Genomic DNA, 19,404 nt, shown 5'->3' with positions numbered 1-19,404 from the left:
ATATATCTCTAAATCTTATACTATACAACAAGCTGCATAACTAACTGTTTTTTTGGGAAACAACAATCCTTTGGTCTAGATAGAATTACACCACCAAATACAGTTACTTACTATGAAATAGTGATGATTCTCCTTTAAGAAATACAATGCATTGCATAATTTCTATCAGTCTGCCTTGGTAGGAAGTGTACCTGCTAACCAACTAACTGGACTAAAAGAAGTAACAGAAGTCTTTTGTCTTAGGTTTTCAAGTCCAACATCAAGCAGTGAAGCAAAGCCTGAGAAACCTGCTGAAACTAGAAACGACTCTATCAATGAAATGCAAGAAAATCAAAAAGTAAGAAAATGGCATCAGCTGATGTGGTCTCTAGCTGGGTTTGCATTTAGAAGGCAGAGAGCACTGTCCTGTGTCCTGTGTGTCTTTATCAATCAATGACTTTAAGATGGGTATTGAGAGTATTAAGAATTACATAATCCTAATAGGTTTACTTGTGTAAGTCTATCTTTAGGACATGCTGATAAAGTATGGCAGTATCATGTCTGTTGAGTTTTTAAAAGTTAAATATGCATGCTGTTAAATGCATGCAGTGGTATAGAGTGAAAACTATTTTATATACTAGTCCCTTTGACTTTTAAAGCATGAAAACCCATAGTGAATCAGCTATGGCTGTTGTGGTTTTGTGCAGTGATTATCCTTTATTTTCTCTAAGCATAGCATTAGTGTAGTGTATTTCTACATCTAAGTCACAACTCCTTATTAAATACAAGCTGTATGTTTCACAACAATCTCCTAAATAACATTTAACTTGGAAGTTTTGACAATAAAGTATTATACAGAAAGTTCTGATTTGTTGTAAAAGCTGTTAGGTTGTCTTTGTTTCTAAGGTACAATTTGGTGTTGCAAAACATAACTTCTCTCCTGACACTTCTTAGTATTGGTGATTTAATGTAGTTTTAAGGGTATTTCTTGTGAGTTCTCATGGCTGTGCTTTTTTCCTGTCTAGGTTTAAGATAAGAAGGTATGATAACGAAACTAGCAGCTAGACACAAAGTTTCTGTAGTTTAATATCATTTTAAAGAAGGTCAATTTGTTTTAAAAAGAAAATCTTTCATTAATGGAAGTGCTGTTTTCAGAATCTGACAATGAATAGAATTAAAAAAATTCCTTTGATTTCCTAGAAGAATGTAGGTTATATTTTAAAATCTTTATTTATAAATGTCTTTAGTGTTAATTTTCTGACATTCTTGAGCTTTTTTTTAAAGAGAATCTTAAATCAATTCCAAGTTTTAAATTTTGAAACTTGAAGATTGAACTCTTGTAGGACTGGGGAGTATTCTGTGATTCTGTTTATTATCTGCATGCTGTGTGTTTTCAACAAATGTTATTAAAAATAACAGCTTTCAGGATGCTAGGTTTATTTCCTGCAAGTAGATAATAGTAAAGAAATGGCAATAAATATTAATTCCTGCTTTCTCTTTTTACTTCAGGTCAGCCTTAACCTTCTTCTTAGCTGAGCAGCTCCAGCTGTGATATTTACTCAGATCCTCATGTTCCTTACAGTTACTGACTATGTAACTATTTAGTTAGTGAACAGCTATATTTGAAAGACAGTTTTGACAAAATACAGTGGTTTTGGTGTCTCCCAGGAGTTTAGACTTCTGAAGGTGGCTACATCCCTGTGATGCTGTTCTATGCTTTGCTTTTGAACTTGAATTTCTGTAGGGCTTGCAGCATAAATGTTCCTAAGTGTTTCTGTGGTAGCTGAGGTTATGAACCTTCTGCCGTTTTGTACTATTTTTGCATGTGTTGCCTTCTCTGGAGTATGATGTGGGTATAAATTCATTGCAAATTAAAATGTCTTGTGAAATCTGAGCTCAGGAACTCAAAGTCATGCATCTCATGTATCAACACTTCATACATTTTTCCTTTTTTGTATTAAAAGAAAGAATCAAGCTATGAGATAATTTTGTTATAATCAAGGTTCAGGAGCTAGAGCTACACAGTTGCTTAGATTACCTTGGTCTCAGCGGATTTTGTGTTCAGAGAACATGGATGTATTTAACTTATGCAGGCTGTGTTGCACAGAGTAGGTGCAACTAAGTTTTAAAAGAAACTTTATTATACATTTTTAAAATAAACTATCTTAACTGTTGGATTTTCTTGTTCCAGACTAAGGAGATCAAGCTTGCATATGGCACAGATTTCACTGAAGCACATGCTACTGCGAATCCTTGGAAACCCCGGCAGATTTTAAAAATAACAAATAAATCTGATCAGGTAGAGAGGAAAGGAAGCTTCCTTGGAGATGGTCAGCATTTTTCTCAGCAAAGTGAAAATTCTGTCTCATTCACAAGCAACTTGGAAAAAAAATTAAAACCAACCACACTTGTGGAAAAGACATACATTAAAACTGTCCGAGCCACCATGTTTGACCATAATGTTCAGAGGCATAATGTTGCTGCTGATCATCCTGGAACTGATTCTGCACTGAAAATGAGTAATGAGCTTGAGGCAAAGCATGATGTGGTGACTTCGGGGCACAACAGAAGATCATGGATGGGAGAAGTGGAGGAAACCACTAGTGTAAAGAAGGAGTATCACAAGCAGTCCGATTCATCAAAACATACAACAGATGTAGAAAAAAGTGGAAAACCAGCTTGTTCAAGTGAAGACAAGAAAATGACTCCAGGACTTCTCTTAGAAAAATCTTTGGTTGAGAAAAATGAAAAAGCCACTCCTAAAAATGTAGAAGACTCTCTAATTTACCAAAGAATAGAGCCGAGATATGAAGTCTTTCAGACATGTGGTGAAAGAGCTCTTAGTGAAGCCATTACAATAGCTCCTGAAAAAAAGGCCATGACACTCAGAACTAGAAAATCATCTGTGAAAGAGAATAAAAATGATGAGGATATTTTACACACTGGTCAGTCAGCTAGGGCAAATAGTAAAACTCTCTACTTGAAAGAAGATAACATTATTTCAGAAGCTAGAGACACAAAAGTTTTTACAAGCAAGTCTGTGTTGAGAGAACCTAATGATCTTTTCTCCAGTGAATGCACTTTACCTGAACAGAAGAAAGACTCTGATAAAACTGAAACTGATCCAGTATTAATAGCTGAGAAAATACCTTATTCTACAAACAAAAGTAAATGTTTGGGAATGAATGAAAAAGTAAACAAACTACATTCTGAAATTAAAAATAAGAGTGAAATCTCTTCCATGGATAAAACAGAGAGGTCTAATATGATGAAATGCTCTTCTGAGAAAAGGGGTTTTAGATCAGGTGGGGCAGACAGCTATGAATTCAGAACCAACTTTGATAGCGAAGTTATTTCAACAAATGTAAATAAACATGGGGCCCAGTCTGCTTCAGTGCTTTCAAGTGGACAATTCTGTAAATCTTCCAGTAGCCACCATCCAGATACAAAAGTACTAACCACTAATAAAGAGGAATCTAGGGCCTTTGGTTTAAGGAAAGGTCTAGACTTAAACTGCAAAGAACAAGACTTTAACTTAGATAGTACAGCTCATGAAAACAGTGAAAAAATCAGAGTAATAGATCCAGAAGAAAAAGTAAGGAGAACCAGAAGTAGTGTTTCTGACTTGAAGATTTCTGAAAGGTGGAGAAGGAGGACCTTGCCTCAGGATTCTGTCAAGATGGAAGAAGTCGTCTGGCTCACTCCTGAAAATATCAAAAGGCTGAGTCGGACAGATTCATTGCAATTGAATGAAAGCTCAGTTAAAAAGAGAAGCAAAAAAAGCAAAGAAGGGCTGGAAGGGAATGAGGCAAACCAAACTGTTCTTGGCAGTCCTGATGATTATTTGAAAAATCAGCGTTCTGCCTTTGAGCCAAAGGCAACTTACTTTGCAGTGACTTACCAGACTGCTGGTAACAAAAAAGAGAAAAGCTTTGTTGGTACTCCTAGTGCAAGTGAAACTAATAAAATTTCTAGCTCAAGTGAGGGAGCAGTAATTAATCTGGACCCTGTTTTTCCTGGAAGGTCCAAACCTTTATTGCAGCAACCAAATAAAAATTTCATGAGTACAACTTGTAGAGAAGACTCACGGGAAGTGCATATTAACAAGGATTGGGTCAAAGAAGAAGAAAAAGATGATATCTTTTCCAAAAACATTGCATTTGATAATTTTCATGTATCTAGGAAAGATAACCACCAGTATCGTGAAAGAGGTCTGGATCATTCTAAAGAGAAAATTATAGATGTTGATGCTTTCCTGTTAAAACAGGATCTGGAAAATACAGCTCAAACTGATATCAAAAGTGGCAAAAGAAAAGTCTCCTCTTACCATGAACCCAGATCCCCCCTGCATTTTGCACAGTTACATAAAGACAGTGAACTAGTCCCCCAGAAAAGGAATGAAAATAATTATGATTTACCTGGAAAGAAGGCTGAGGATGGTTACAGATCCCAAATTCTTGATATTGATGCGCTTATGGCAGAATATAAAGAAGAATCAGTGAAGGCCAGTAATGTTCAAGACAAGCTCTCTGGAGATCACAGCTCACTTAGTAGGGAGAAATCAAAGAACAAAAGAAATGTGTCAGATAGGATGACTTCTTCCTATAGCTGGAAAGTGTGGAAGGGATCAGATCGTTGTTCTGTTAATAACAAACAAGGTGACTATGCAGAAGAGTACCACAGGCCAGAGGAATTAATTCTAAATGAAAAGAGCAAAGAGAAACTGGAATCATGTAGCCCTGAATTTGATAAACAAAAGTCCAAAGACAGAAAGTTCAGCCCTCCTTACTGGGGAAATCCTAGCAGCTTGCTTTCAGATAAGTTTGTAAATTCACCTGTGGAGTTCACTAGGAAGAAAACTTTCATCATTGATGAGGATGAAGAAGTGAACTTAACTTCCAGGAATCAAAGTTCAAAATTTGTAATTGATAAGGTACAGCCTATAAATGCAGTTGGTACAGACCAAAAGTGGGAGGTCAGTTTTGCTTCCAAGTTGTCCATAAAGGGAGATGATGGCCTCTTACAGAAGAAGTTGGTCACAAAAGAACAGTTCTTGGAGGTGTCTCCAGAAAGTGATTGGAGCAAAAATGTAGCAAGGAGCTGTATAACAAGGAACAAAGACAATGCAGATAAGATGACATGTGAGAATGACTCTTCCAATGTGAAAAGTAAAACTGATTGGAAGAGCTATACATCTGGTTTAGGAAGTGCACCCACAGATTTAAGACGATCCTATTCAGAAAAGAGCCACCAAGGAAAAGACAATCTACCACTTATGCAAGAAGTAAGGGGAAGAAAGGATCCATACCGATCCAGGCAAAGCTTCGTGTTGGAAAGTGTGGATAATGGGTGGAAACACAAGATGTCATCTCAGTCAGAATCATTCTTCCGTGAGGATAAAAAGGTATTACCAAATGGTATCTAAGTGTCTCCTATAACTAAAATTGAAAATAAGCAGAAGCTTTTATTATGTCTCTCTACTGCTTTTCAATGATAGCTGTGACTTTGCAGCAAGTGAGCAGATACATACTTTTCAATAGAGTTCATTTCCTTTTGAGTTGTATTTTCTCGATGAATTTGTATTGTACTAGTTGACTAGATTTTTGTTTCAAGTGTATAAATATTAATTGATGTTTCCATGGAGAGCTTGAAAAAGCTTTAAAATGTGGGCATGTTCTTTTATTAATACTATGAACCTAGGATGTTAAATTGTTAACTCTGCAATTTTGTAATTATTTGAAAAGTAGTAGTTTGGGTTTATTTTATGAGTCGTCAACAGTGCTCTTTTTGGAGTTTGAGGTTTTTTTGTTGTTTTTTTTTTTTTCTGAAGGAAGCAAATTTATTTTTTTTTGTCACTGGGTGAATGGCCCTCATTTGTATGTGAAACTTCACTGCTGGTAGTGACTTTGGTGAAATGCAGGTGATTTCCCTTAACACCTTGACAGTTAATGCATTAATGCATAGCCAGTTGGACATTGTTGGCTATAATGTTTTTCCATTTTGTGTATTCAGCTTTGGACTTCCTCTGTTGTTTTTTTTGTTTGTTTGTTTTTTTTCAAAAGGGCATTTTATATACATATGTATGTGTATGCATGTATATCTAACAACATACATAACTTTATTTTAACAGGCTTCTAGGAAAGAGTGGACCAAGCAGAGTTCAGACAAAGCAGACGGAACAGACTTCTCATTGGTTTCTACTCAGAGAAGCCGCCACAGTTTTTATAAGGACAGAAGGACAGATAACGGGATGGTATGTTATTTTGGAGGAGGTTCTTGGGCAGGGGCTAGGGGAGAGATATGAGAGATGCAGTTTGGCTTACTCCATTCAGCACTGTTTTCATTTTTGCAAATAGCTGTGAAAGAAAGGATGTGTGTGCCTAGCAGAAGGAGCAGATGCACTTTCTGTGGAGTTTAACTGCCAGAGAACGCTTCTCCCTGGGATTCTACCACACTGGTCTATGCCAAATTTGCATACACAAAGCATAAGCCATGCAGCGTGTTCATTTTTCTTCCTAAGCAAAGAATTTTCATCCTGAACTCTTAAGATGGGTCTAGATCATTATGCTTTTTGGTTTTTTTTCTCAGCTTAGGTAATGAAAATTGGTTAGATTCCAGAAAATCTTTTACGGATTGTGCAGACAAATAGAACTGTATCATAGTCTGAAAAATGACTTTAATTTTCTTTCTGTAGGGAACACACAGAGAACTATTTATGTGAAGAATCACAGCTGACACTTTTGGTCGTCTGATTTGCCTCTAATATGCATACTTTTGGGGTAATTTCCCACTTAAAATTGTTGGGTGATGTTCTCCTAAGTTGCAGAAGGCTGTTCTGACTTTAGCCCACAGATGAATTTTATGTTGGGAAGTAGAATCCTATGTCCAGATGATGTTCTAAAATACAAAGCAAAGATCTGGATCTTCCCAAAGGTATATAATAAATGAAATATCAAAATTTTCTGTGGAAAATAAAGGATTTGAAAACCACACCAACAGCACAGAACTCTACACTTCTAAGAGACATTGGTGCTGCCACTCAAATGCTTCCTTACTGGAAGAACTTGTTTTGAACCACTGCAATGCTGTGGTTTTTGTGTTTTGTTCTGTGGGTTGGTTTTTTTGGTTTTGTTTTGTTTTTTGTTTTTTTTTAACCTTGTGCGTGGAAACAGATTTTATACACTGGAATAATATTGTAGTCACATCAGAGTACGCTCTTTTATAACTCTATGCATACATATTTGAAGTTTTTGAAAATCTGGATGTCCCACATCCTTTCAAAACTCTTCCACTTGTATGGAAAAGGGGTGACTGAAAGATGTTGCCATACTAACTGTCCCAAGGGCAAATCTCATTTGTCCTCGTAGTCTGCTAGCACACTCATGTGGTGACTGAATGTACTGCCCTCTGCATGCATCCTGGTTTTGTAATTGCTCATACTGCTATTTACAGCCCTTTAATAGAGAATAGACAAAAAAAGAAAAGGAACTGATTTCTTTTTTTCTCTTCTAGTGAAGAAAAAGAAAACAGCCAAAGCTATAAGGATTTTGTAAACAAGTTTCCTAATAGGAGTTTTGGAAACAGGCTCACATTGTTCCAATTCTAGTCTTAAAACTTCATGGAAGGTATCCAAGGGCTGATATCCCTTGTCTTTCCCATTTGTAGCACGGACTTCAGGTTGAATGCTCATCTTGGGGGAAGTTTGGGTTATTTACAGAATTGGCAGTTATTATTCAATCCCTAGAAGTTGGTTTATGCCATCAGTTTACAGTGCAAATATGTACAGGTGTCACTGACAAGGTAGAATATGTGGGAGAAAAGTGCTTTCAGAAATAGTGCTGGGATAATTGAACTATTTAGGTAGCGTACTCAGATAAATACGACTGTTATTCTCCAACTTGGTTGTTAAGTGTGAGGTTACTCAGAATAAACCTTTGACTTCGTTAAGTGTGGCCTGAGACAGGAAAGGAAGGCTGTCAACCCCACTAGAAGAGAAAACTTGCATGTCGAGCATCCACTGGAATTCAGTAGGATCCGAGTGCTTTAGTCCTTTGTGTTGCTTTGAAAAGCTTAATCGTGGTGTATTTGTTGTTCTGCAGTGCCATGGTAGCAAAAAGGGCAGTCTGGCCTTCGTGCATATAAATTGTGAGTGAGGAGGTGCAGAGAAGTAATTTTTACATGCTTTTGGGAGGTAGAAAACTCACCATAGTCTCACGTTTTCCAAAGGCCCACATAGATATTGCAGAAGATTATGTAAAACTGAACCATTTCTTCTGGCACCAAGGTTAATACCTTTGTTTTCATTTGGAGAAAATACAAAGACTTTTGCTGTGCAGTCGCTGTTCTCATCAGTATGTTTCAATACTTCCCTCTGGTGGAGAGACGCATTGTAGTTGAGTTCAAGGGATGCGAGAGGTCAAGAGAGATTCACAGGAGAATCACAGTTAAGTGACATATTTCCTCTGAATTGGAATGCAGTCTGTATTTTGCTTAGTACACCTTTAAAAGAGGATTAGAAAAAAACAAAACTGCTGCTGTTTTGTTTGAACGGTTTCTAGTCTGTCTGTTTAGTTATGAAGTTATTTGCTTTTTCTTGTGGCATAGTGTCAAAAAAATATGCTACAGTACATATTGCCAGTCACTCAAGATATTGTTACCTTTCTAATGAGACTGTAGTGCTCAAAGTGATAAGTTGCAAGTTTTAATGTAGAATAAAAGATCCACTTTCATTCACATTCACTACTAAAGTAGTGTAATGAGCTGTCCTGTATTATTTTGATATTTAACAAACCAACTTAAATTAATATGCATTTGTTGCATTATTTCCCATCTGCCTATGATAATAACCAACTACTTGAATGAAATTTTCCAGGACAGCTAATGAACTAGATTCTTAGGGATGAACACAATTGTAAATGGATACAAGGTGCAATAGTATAATTTTACTTCTGGAGAAGTAATTTCTTTGTGATTATATTCTAGGGAATCTACTTCCAATGATGTTATTTTTCAAAACATTATTTAGGACTTTTTTGAAATCAAGCCATTACAATATACAATTGATGATATGGGATTGGTGGTTGAAATTGTGGAGGATGATACTCTTGAGATTTCACACTCATCTAGACTGCATTTTTTAGCTATTTTGAGTTTGTGTTGCTTAAAAACAGAGTAAGGCTTTTTATAAAGATTCCAGGGTCATTGGTAGACTATCATTGTCTGTGTTTTTACTATGGGTGGTACTTTGTCTTTTACAAAGAAAATCTTCAGTGCTTTAAGTATTACAAGGCTGGTAAAGCATCACAGCATTCAAAGAGGTGTTGTTCCTGGTGGAAAGGAAAGGTGTTCTGTACTTATAGCAGCAGCTTCCCGACTTCACCACCTTCGAAGACTGTGGTGAATTAATGACTGTGAACATATTGGACTGTGGTGAATTAATGACTGTGAACGTATCATACTACCAGTGGTTTATATACTGGAGTTTGAGGAAGAATTGGGCTACAACGTCTCTATGTACTTTAAAAAAAATAATAATGTCTTCTACAACCTGAAAAGGTGGTTTCTCTCCCCATGAATAACAGAAATACCACAGTTTGGAACTGCTCCCTTATTTATTTGGGCTGTTCCAGAATAGAGGATAATGAAGCCTTGATTTTAATGTGATGGTCTTTGAGACTGTGGAGGTGTCATGCTTTAAAACCTTCAAACTGAGAAGATCTTTGAAGACTGACAGATTTCTTGGAATATATTTTTCTCTGAGGTCAGTAGCACTATACATCTTGTGTACTGGAGAACTTGTTATGATCTGTAAAACTATTCCTGCTACTTTGTAGTTAGATGTTTCAGTATTCTCTTGGCTGCCTTTTGTTGAGATGTTCAGAAAGTGACTTGCGCAGCAGGAGTCAGCCAGATAGCTGTGTCTTTGGCGTTAGGATGGGAGATGGACTTCTGCTTTCTGGGATGCATGAATGACAAAGACACAAATTCACCTCTAAGGCAAATTCTTCTAATTTATGATTTCTGTGTGAATATTTTGGCCTTTCTTTCTGATTCTTGGAGCTTAGAATAAGTTTATGATTGTAAACTTTGTTGTTAGTGTTTTTTTAACAAGTGACTGACTGTGTTATAAATATTACTGCTAATTGTAGCTTAGTGCTTAAAGGTTCTATTCCAACATAAGATTTTTTTGCTTTCCCTTTTCACTCTTTGATGTAGCCTGATTCTAGTAAAGAAGGAAATAGTTTCAGATTTAAAGGCATTCACCTAACAGAGAATTAAGGAAAAGAATAGAATTTATGTGAATAAATAACTTCTTGTTTGCTTTGCTAGAGCTAACAGTATCAAGAAGACAAAACTTTTCCCTGCCCATTTAAAAATATTTACTCCTTCATTAAGTAGAATACTATGTCTGTTGTGGTTTAGCCCTGCCTGCACCATAGTATAAGTATAAAAATAAAGTTGTTCTTATGTTTGCTCTGGACAACTGGGATTATAGCTCACAGAATTAGCTGCAAATCTCCTGGACTCTCTAGCAGGCAGAGAGCTCATCTGCATGGCTTAGTGCCTTAGACTGTTGTAGGGGTCTTTTCCTTTAGACCTTGAATGCAACACTCGGAGAGGGACTGTGAGCCTCTGTTGTAACTATCTGTAAACTAAAAATGCTCTCTGGTTTTGTAGCTTGTTGTGAGACTTCGGGTTATTATGCACCCTGTGCTCCCTTAGAAGGCACTATAACTGCAGCGTGCTATAGTAAACCACTTGAATTTCAGAAGATGTTTTCAAGTATTGTCTTTCATAAATTGTAATGATTCCATCACAGCTGACACAAGTCTTTAATTCTCTGACGTTCAGTCACAAACCTCAATTCCCGATTAAGTCATCAGGACTGATAGGAGTCTTATGAATTAAAAACTGTAGAATGTGTGATGCAACTCATTCACCAAATAGAAGTAACTGCGCTTGCTCTGTTGGGCTGAAGGGATTGCGCCTGCATTTGGAAACAGAGCAGCTTTAATGCAACTATGGTTTATAACCAAAATTGCTGCTTTGTGTAGTTAAAACGGAGCACTCTGGTACTAGAACTGGTATAGGCATGAATTATTTTGAAGCCTCTGGTTATACATTTTATTATTTTATATTAAACTTTGGGGTTTTTGTCCTTTGGCGAGGAAAATCTGATATCCATAATGCTGTGCACATAAAGATGCACTTATTTGAAACTGTGGTATGTGGGTGGAGAAGGATTTGTTTAAGAAAATCATGAGCTGTCTCTTAAAAAAATTTTGGAAATGAACTGCAGGGGAGAGGATAAATATTTTATAAACATGTGCAGATGAATTTATAGTTTGGCATGTCACGTTCACCAGTGTTTCCAGTTCTGCCCATCACAGGTCTCTCTCCTACCCATTGAAAAGTAAGCCTTCTCATCTTCTGATTGTGTAAAGCCTCTAATATTGCAGCTTCACTCCTTCCCAGATGGAAACAGATGTACTGAAAAAACCATTATGTGTGAATTGTTCTGTTAGCCTAAAAACTGAATCTGCCTGGAAGAAAATCAAAAGAATTTGTCAGCTCTACGAGATCTTATAGGTAACCATTAGAAAAGTGGGGGTATTTTTCTTAAAGATCCAGAAGCAAAATTGCAAGCAAAGGAATTGTGGAGTCCTGGAAGCTGTTTTGTGTCACCTCTGTGTTTTCCCTGCCCAGGAAAGGTGAGAGCCTGAGTGCTGCATCAGGGGGAAAGGCAGTCGGGGTCCTCCCTTGACTGGCTCCTGTCACTTGTCTTTCCTTTTCCCATCAAAAAAAGGATATAGGTCAAAAAAGAAGGAACAGATAGAAATGTTACAATTCCAGTTTTTGCTCTTCACAAAATACCTACCACTGTTTGGTCGTTTAGCTCTGCTTCCGATTTCTAACAGCCCAGAGGAGGATGACCCAGTGTTGGTTAATAACTCGGTTTGCCCAGGCTTTCTTCCTTTTTTGGTAGTATTCGTTTGCTGGGAACATTCCAGTGGTATATAAAAAGACACTTTGTTGTGTCTATTTCTTCTCGTTCACAAAAGATGTTTTTATATTAAAAGCAGGAGCTTTTCTTTCGTGTGTGGTTTTTTTCTTTTTCTTGTACATTACCGAAAAATAAGGTCAGCTAGCAACCCCGACAACTCTGGTGGCATTAATAGCGTTTCATAATCCAGCCTGCAAAACCGAGTGGGTTTAGAAGCTTCTCTTTCCTTCCAGATGAAGGGCTTTTTAGTGCGAAACCCCAAGTACTATTATTAATTCTAGACTAACACGTTACGGATTACCGAGATGGGAGAAGTCTGAGCAGTTAGATGCTAAATAACAAGTGGTTAAATCACATGGTGCTGGTAGCTCAGCTACTGCTTATAAGTAGCCACAGCATCTGTTAAAGGCACAGAGCTCAGCATGGTGACGTGGAGCTGTGTAAACAGACACTGTACATTATTCATGTTGCTTTTAATTGCTCCGGTCTGCTTTTAACTTCTGCTGGAGGCGGGGAAGAGTGGGGAGGCTGACTCTAACGAAGATGGTTTTGTGTTAACTTTGTGCTTTGGAAAATGGAGTATTATTACTGTCCACGTTTGCTGAAGTTGCTGCAATATTTGTGGGTAAGTGTACTCTTTAATGTAATTGCGCTTACCAAGTTGGATGTTTTTAACTGTTTTCAGAAATCCTGAGAATGTTCATGTGTAGCGATGGTTTTACTTCGCAGTTTCTTTCTGATCTTTCTGAATAGTAACATTAAACTTGGGATTTATTTAGGGTGAGAAAGGCTATTTTATCTTTAATCCTCATTTAAAATGAAGAGACTGCAGATTACTTGAATGTGCCTCAGAAAACCCTCTTATTAATTGGAATTTCTTCCTTGTTTATGTCTAACCATAGGAGTTGTAGTTTTGCATACTGCATATTGGAAATATTCTTCCCCATTTGTTTAAAAGCTATCCTTGGACTCTGGAGACTGCTGCTTCCAGAAGTACTCCTCCTCCTGCTGCTAGCTAGAGCTGCTGCCTGCTATTTAAGTAAAATGGCCAGTACTAATGGCTTTAGAAGTGTGTATTTTTACAATTCCTTACTTATTTTTAATTTGACTCTGTTAATAGGTTTCACTTGTCTCGATGAGCACTTCCTCTTCAAATAATCCTTAGGGCCCTCTTCAGTGAAAAGCTCTTTTTAACAGTCTTCCTTTACTGTGCTAGTCTGCCAGCTTTGAAGGGTTACTTTTGCACAGTGATTGGTATTTGTCTGATATTTTCACATTTATAAAAGATGAATTTGATTTTTAAAGCCTTTACGAATAGATGCTGTATTACTTTGAACCTAATTACTTAATGTTTTAATGTCTTCTGTACTAATCAAGTACCAGTTTGCATTTGTTTGTGGTATTGTCTGCATGAATCTAGCAATTTTTTTCAGCTGTAAATTCAGCACGTAATCAGCAATGACACTTTAAATCTTTTAATGTTAGCTGTTTGCTAGGCACATTTTGAAACCATAGCAAAGAGTTGGCTTCCCTCATTTAACATTTAATTGTACAATCCTAGCCTTGTATGTGCTTTGATCAGTAGTGAGATGAGATTGCCTACTGTAATTTTTTTGCAGCAGGGAGAGAAAATACTACTTGAAGAACTGGGCATTTTCTTAAAAATCTTTTCCTGTTAGAGACTAGTATTGTAAAACATGGAAGTCTTTGGACATTTCTTAATTTTTTTTTTTTTAATTTGATTAGCTAGATTTTTAAGCAAGCTTTCTTCAAATTGTACATTAAAAAATTAGCACGATGCATCAGATTTTAGTATGATGAGGATGCAAATGTTCTTCATGTAAAGAGAAGTGTGAAAGAGAGCTCTGAATGCTTTTGCTTTCACATCTATCTGGTGATTTTCCATAAGGCAAGGAAAAAAACCTCTAAAACAAAACAAACTTTTTGCTCAGTCCAGAAGATCACTGGGATGGTATCTACAATTTGCAGTTTTAGTCTGTAACAGAACAGGTATGTTATATTTTCTGTGTATATGCTCTTTTAGAGGCCTTGAAGTATTTCTTAGGCATTTTAATTAGTGTACACTCTCCTGCTGTGTTGCAAGAAAATATTGGAAGGACAATTGTGATATTCATATTAAGTATATATATAAAAAAGAAATTTTAAGGGAAAAGCACAGCTGTGCCTTTTGACACTTTCTGTGTTGATGTTACAGCTGAAGGCTACTAGGGAGATACTTATCAGTTCTGTCTATTTATAATCAGGAGTAACCAGAGATGTTGGGGTTAGTTGACAAGCTTTGTGTTATTTAATCTGTCTTGGGGAGCTAAGATACTTAATTCATTGAGTAGACATACTTGAAGAAGCTGTAACTCTTAATTAAAAAATATTATAATGACAATCCATTTTTAAAGCTACTGTTTTGAGTTATTGATAGGTTGTATCTCTTCTGCTGTGTATTTGTTTTACTCCTACGCAGTGGTGGAGTTTGACATCAGTGGACCCACTCAGTGCCAGCTATCTGCTAATTACTTGCTGATTCCTCTTCTGATCTTTGAATAGGATATGTATTATTGTGATGTGTAGGAAAGTTGTCAAAAGAAATCCTCCTTTCTGAGCACAGCATAGTTTGTGGTCTGCCTGAGTATGTGAAATGATAGCTGGCCACCAAGGGGTCTGTGTCCTGTGGTCATGGGTGTTGAGTGACAGCTCTAAGTTTCTGAAAAGTGGTCTTTGTGTCTGGCAAAATGTTTTGTTCAGTAGGTTGTATTAGATGCAGGCAGAGTTCTGTCTAGTAATGCAACCATGAGCTCCCTTTTCAATTTGAGTTGTAATAATGAGAAGAGCAAGTTTATCAAACCTGGATCATTTGCACTCTTAATGAGGCATGCCGCAGGACTCTGAAATACTGCAGCTTGCTCTTGGTTGGTGTTTTCTTTAGTATGATGCATAACACTGAGACAGGGATTCCCGAGCAGCAGGTTCCTAGGGAAGACTGAGCATTGAACTTTTTGATGACAGAAGATGGACTAACGAGAGCTACTGAGAGCTATAGCTGCAACTGTACCAACCAGCAAAAAAGAAGAGAAAAATAAAAGAGGAAAGCCAAGAGGGCTGATTGAGCCTTGCAGATGGCTACATAAGGCTTTTATGAGTCTTTTGGATGGCTGTTCAAGAATCCAGAAGTTCCTAGCTGGTGTGATAACACAGTCTGGTTTTGGTCAAATTAGTTGATGTTTCTTTGATGGGGGAAGAGCAGGACTCTTAAACACCTGTCTGTGTTTGGTTCACTCTCCGTAAATTGTCTCTTTGTACTATAAATGTGCTCATTGTTGGGAGAAATTTCTCAGAAGCTTGTGGTTTTGTGACTCCAGCAACGTATCAGTCCTTTGATTCTAACCATTCAGGTTATAGGCGGTGTGAGATAACCTGTATGGCATACAACTGAGCTTTTGCTGGTGGTAGGGGAAAAAGGGTCCAGGCTGCCTTTTAGGTCTGTCTGCAGCTCTTGCTAGGACTGCCTGTGGTTTTCCTGCCTTAGCCTGTGTTTTACAGTAGGCTGCTGGTGGTGCTCCTCTTCCTGGTGTTTTCAGGGCTGGCTCTTCACCATCGAGCTCATGTCAGCACTGATTCCTCTTGCTGCCTTTTCCATCAACCTGGAATCCAAACTTACTGAGTTGCTTTCAGTCATATTTTCAGTTACAAACTGTACTTGTTATTTGGTCCCCTTCAGTCAAACGCTCAGATAAGCATAAAGCAGAGCACTGTGCACTAATCACCAAATGCGTTGTGGTCATCTGTAGTTGAGCGGCTGAAATTCAGAGACTGAATCATTGCTCTCTGTATGCTGTATCATCACTTCCTTCTCTGCCCTGCCATGTACCTTCCTCCTAGCTGTGATCTTTTCATCATCTTTAATTAGTTAATTTTTGTAATTTTGTATTCAAGTGCCAGTCTTTCAGTGACCATGTGCTATATTTGTTATATTTGAGTATTTTCCAGGGTACATGGGGTATTCATCATCCCTTTTCCAGCTGGTGAGGAGCTTTGCTGCAGCTGATACAAGACATCTTTAGGTCTGACTTGCATAAGAAGTCATTTAAGTGCAGCTCAATAGTCTTGTTGTCCAGCTGCTTGCATCAGTCACGCTGTCAAGCTGGTCAGCATCCCAGGTATGCAGCCACAGTAATGAGGTTTCCTGTTACTTTGTAATGCCCTTTGTCCAATAACCAGCTTTTTTGGCTTGCTTGTGGTCACAGCTACTAGTGGAGCGCTCTTGGTTCTGTTCCTGTCCTTAGCCATCTCAAAGTTGTGAGCAATTGTTGCTCTGCCCCAGGGCATTTTGTGGGATGCTGCAATTTTGATGATGTAATCTCTTTTTTGATGTATCCGAGGCTACTGTAGGAGCACACTGATAAACAATGATCCGTGTCACAAGTACGACCAGGTAACATAAGCCAGCTTGGTGAGTGGAGGCCAGACTTCTTGCAGTGGGGGCAGAGCTGGCAAGAGATAGGAAAGCTCTGGATCTGTTCCAGAATAGGTGCTGAAGGAAAAGAATAGGAGCTCTGACTGATTCTGAACAGGCGCTGCAGTGCTTGTGGGGAGAGAAGGGTTGGTGTCAGGATGTGAACTGTGCAATTTTTAGTACCTTGGTCAGGAACTAGCTGCGACTTTGGTGGTTGCTTCTGCTGAGCCACCTTCAGAATGGTCCTGGCTGTTTTGATGGTTAGTGAGGGACCCGGCTCTGAGTGCTGGCTGGGCCTCCACCTGTGCTGCTGTGATATCAGAGACAATCAACAATCAAAATCCTGGGGCTTGATGGAGAGCTATGTGATTGCTGTTCAATGCAGGTAAGACAGATAAAGTCAGGAGATGAGAGAAGACAGCTGGAAAAGCTGAGAGCAGCCACCAGTGCACCCCCTTGTATGAGAGCGCACTGTGATCTCTAGTGAAGATGTGGTCTTTCTCTTGACAGCCAGATGTTCGCTTGGTCTGGATCCCCCCACAGTGCATGTGGTAGATGCACAAATCCTGATGCCTCATAAAATGGATAGTTTCATTAGTTTCAACTCAGTGTGACAGGAAAAGCTACTGGGGCAGGTGAGTGGCTGAAGATGCCTTGAAAACATGAAAACATTATAGGTATGGTCTAAGAGTGGTCTTGGGTCCACTTTAACAAAATGAAGGTCCGAAAAGCCTGTGGGAGCCCAGTGTCCTGTTAGGAGCAGAGAATCTCTCATAAATCTTGTAGCTGTGTAATACATATGTAGTACTGTGATACACAGTTGAAACGCAAATGCGTTTCAGATTCATTGCTCAGTTTTGGCCTTCTGGTGTGGATGATGATGGTGAGTCTCCGCAGCATGCTAGGTACCATTCTTGATGAGCTGTTTCTTCTCAGTCTGGCACTTGTCTTTGTTCAAATAGCAAACAAATGCTACATCCTGAAAGCATCCAAAAGAAAATGGCATATTTTAAATAAAGTGTTACCCTGCAGCACTGTGATGGTTTAAAAAGACCTTATTCTTTATCGACAGTCATTAAACAATAATTACAAAATCCAAAGAAAATTGAGGTATTTAAGAAGTAAGATCTAAAGTTTGTTTTGACAAGATATTAGTTGCTGCCTTTTAAAAGTGGTTTTGATACCTCTTTATCAGGTGACTCCAAAGGAAGTGGCAGCTCATTAATAACCATGCTGTCGTGGCATGTCACTGCAATAGCATTTTGATGGGCGATGGAAGGAAACCTTAATCATCGGTCTGTGTGCCACGGGTAATGGTTATCGCTGCTTTAAGGGAGGGAAGGCATTCTGTGTTGGTGTTGTGTGGCTTCCCTTTGTGCGTGCTGCCTGGGGATTTCCTGTCGACAGTGCTGCTATTCTGTTATGGCGTTTACTTTTGATGATGGGGCAGTCGCATTTCAGGCATACATTTTTTCCAAAGGCTTAAAAATCCCTCACACCCAGGTAGTGTCTGAGGTGTATCTGCTGTGCTGATGTCAGCAGCTAAATCTTCCTTTCAAATAATCTGAGTACATGAAGCCCCGTTGCAGGGCATTTTCCTAATTCCTGAATGCTGCTGTAGAAGAGGAATTCTAACTTTTGTGTCATTGCTAAGAGCAAGCGGACAAAATAAACCCGGCCAAGGAAGCCCGTTCCCCGCAGGAACGCGAGAGAGTGCTGTTCAGCCGTGGGAGGCCAGCGTGCTGGCCGGAGGCCACTCGTCCTTGCACAGCTTCAGAGCTCGCACAAGGAAACAGAGCAGAATCCAAGATAGTTTAAGTAGGTGTGGTATTAAGTTTAATTTACCATAAAATGCTTTTATGAAATAGTGCGTTCTAGGTTAACTCAGTGCAATAAGGTTTGCATTCAGTAAGATGTAACCATTTGTAGACCTGGTAATTTTTTTTGTAATGACTGTGTCATTCCGGGCTCAGAGCAGCTGGAGCTGGGGGTCTGTCTGCCCCTGCCCCCTTCCCCTTTAATTTGAGTCTGAAGTAGGGAGTATGCTTCTGATACAAGGCTAAAGTGGATTGTTAAACCTCATTTATACATACAAAGCAGAGGTAACTTCACTGCCTCCCTACTAATATTTTGATCTAAAGTTGTTTTGACTCAGTTCCTGCTTTCCCATGCTGTTGTCCATGTTGCTAATGCTGGGAGACAGCCAAGTTCCCACTATTGTTCCTGCTCTTTCAGCAGTTGTGAGTTGTTCATACAACCAGTGCGTGTTTACTGTACTGAAAGGAAACGGCATTTTAGAGAGCAACTTGAGCATGGTGAAAGTAGTCCTTTGTAGTGGACTTTCCTCAAGATATGACAGGACTCTGTACTGCAGTGCAAAGCTGCTCTTTACAAGTAACTTAAGGTAAATCTTAAGCCTGAATGAAGCTTGGAAAAAATGTACTATTTGGCTTAGTGATTCACGGTTGAGGCTAATAAATACCTGCCACATTAAGGAAGGCAGTATAGATTATTTGCTAACCACAGTGCATATTTGGCAAGTTTTGATTGCTGGGGTTGGAGATTGCAGATGTTGGATGAGACTGGATTTACTTCTGGATTTGTTCCATAATTCAGCAGTATGTCACAGTTCAGAGCAGGAAATACAGCAAATCTAGTTGAGAATGCAGAAGGAATTTTAGCAAATCATTGTTTTAGCTCCACAAAGATCCAGACCTAGCAGGAAATAACACACTTAATCTAAAAAATGTAAATGAAGGCCACGCCTGTAACAATGACCCTGATAAGCAATTTAAGATGTAGTCTTCTGCAGTGTTCCAGGAGTATTCTTGTACCAAGCCACTGCTCTGGGCTCCAGAAAAGCGTCTTGGCTGGCTGTAGCTTGGTGCAAGCATGGAGTCGGCTGGCTTGTGGTCCCCCACCAGTGCACTGACCATGTCCTGGGGGACATGGG

The 19,404-nt window shown here is 38.6% G+C and overlaps 1 protein-coding gene across 5 annotated transcripts in view; it reads left to right on the top strand.

Moving 5' to 3' along the window:
* KIAA1671 (KIAA1671 ortholog) overlaps positions 1-19,404 on the top strand; it is an 87,703-nt gene that overhangs the window by 25,276 nt on the left and 43,023 nt on the right. For 4 of the 5 annotated variants that reach the window (XM_069794534.1, XM_069794536.1, XM_069794535.1 and 1 more), the window contains 3 exons: positions 244-337; positions 2,171-5,383; positions 6,110-6,232. In XM_069794534.1, coding sequence (XP_069650635.1) covers positions 244-337; positions 2,171-5,383; positions 6,110-6,232 — 3,430 coding nt within the window. Of the gene's footprint in view, positions 1-243; positions 338-2,170; positions 5,384-6,109; positions 6,233-12,275; positions 12,609-19,404 lie in introns of those variants that run through there. The other variant, XM_069794540.1, reaches the window with a different exon arrangement.

Source organism: Haliaeetus albicilla, chromosome 10, assembly GCF_947461875.1.
Source record: "Haliaeetus albicilla chromosome 10, bHalAlb1.1, whole genome shotgun sequence".
Taxonomy (NCBI): domain Eukaryota; kingdom Metazoa; phylum Chordata; class Aves; order Accipitriformes; family Accipitridae; genus Haliaeetus; species Haliaeetus albicilla.
Note: the sequence above shows the minus strand (reverse complement) of the source record. Positions and strands in the feature narration are given on the sequence as shown.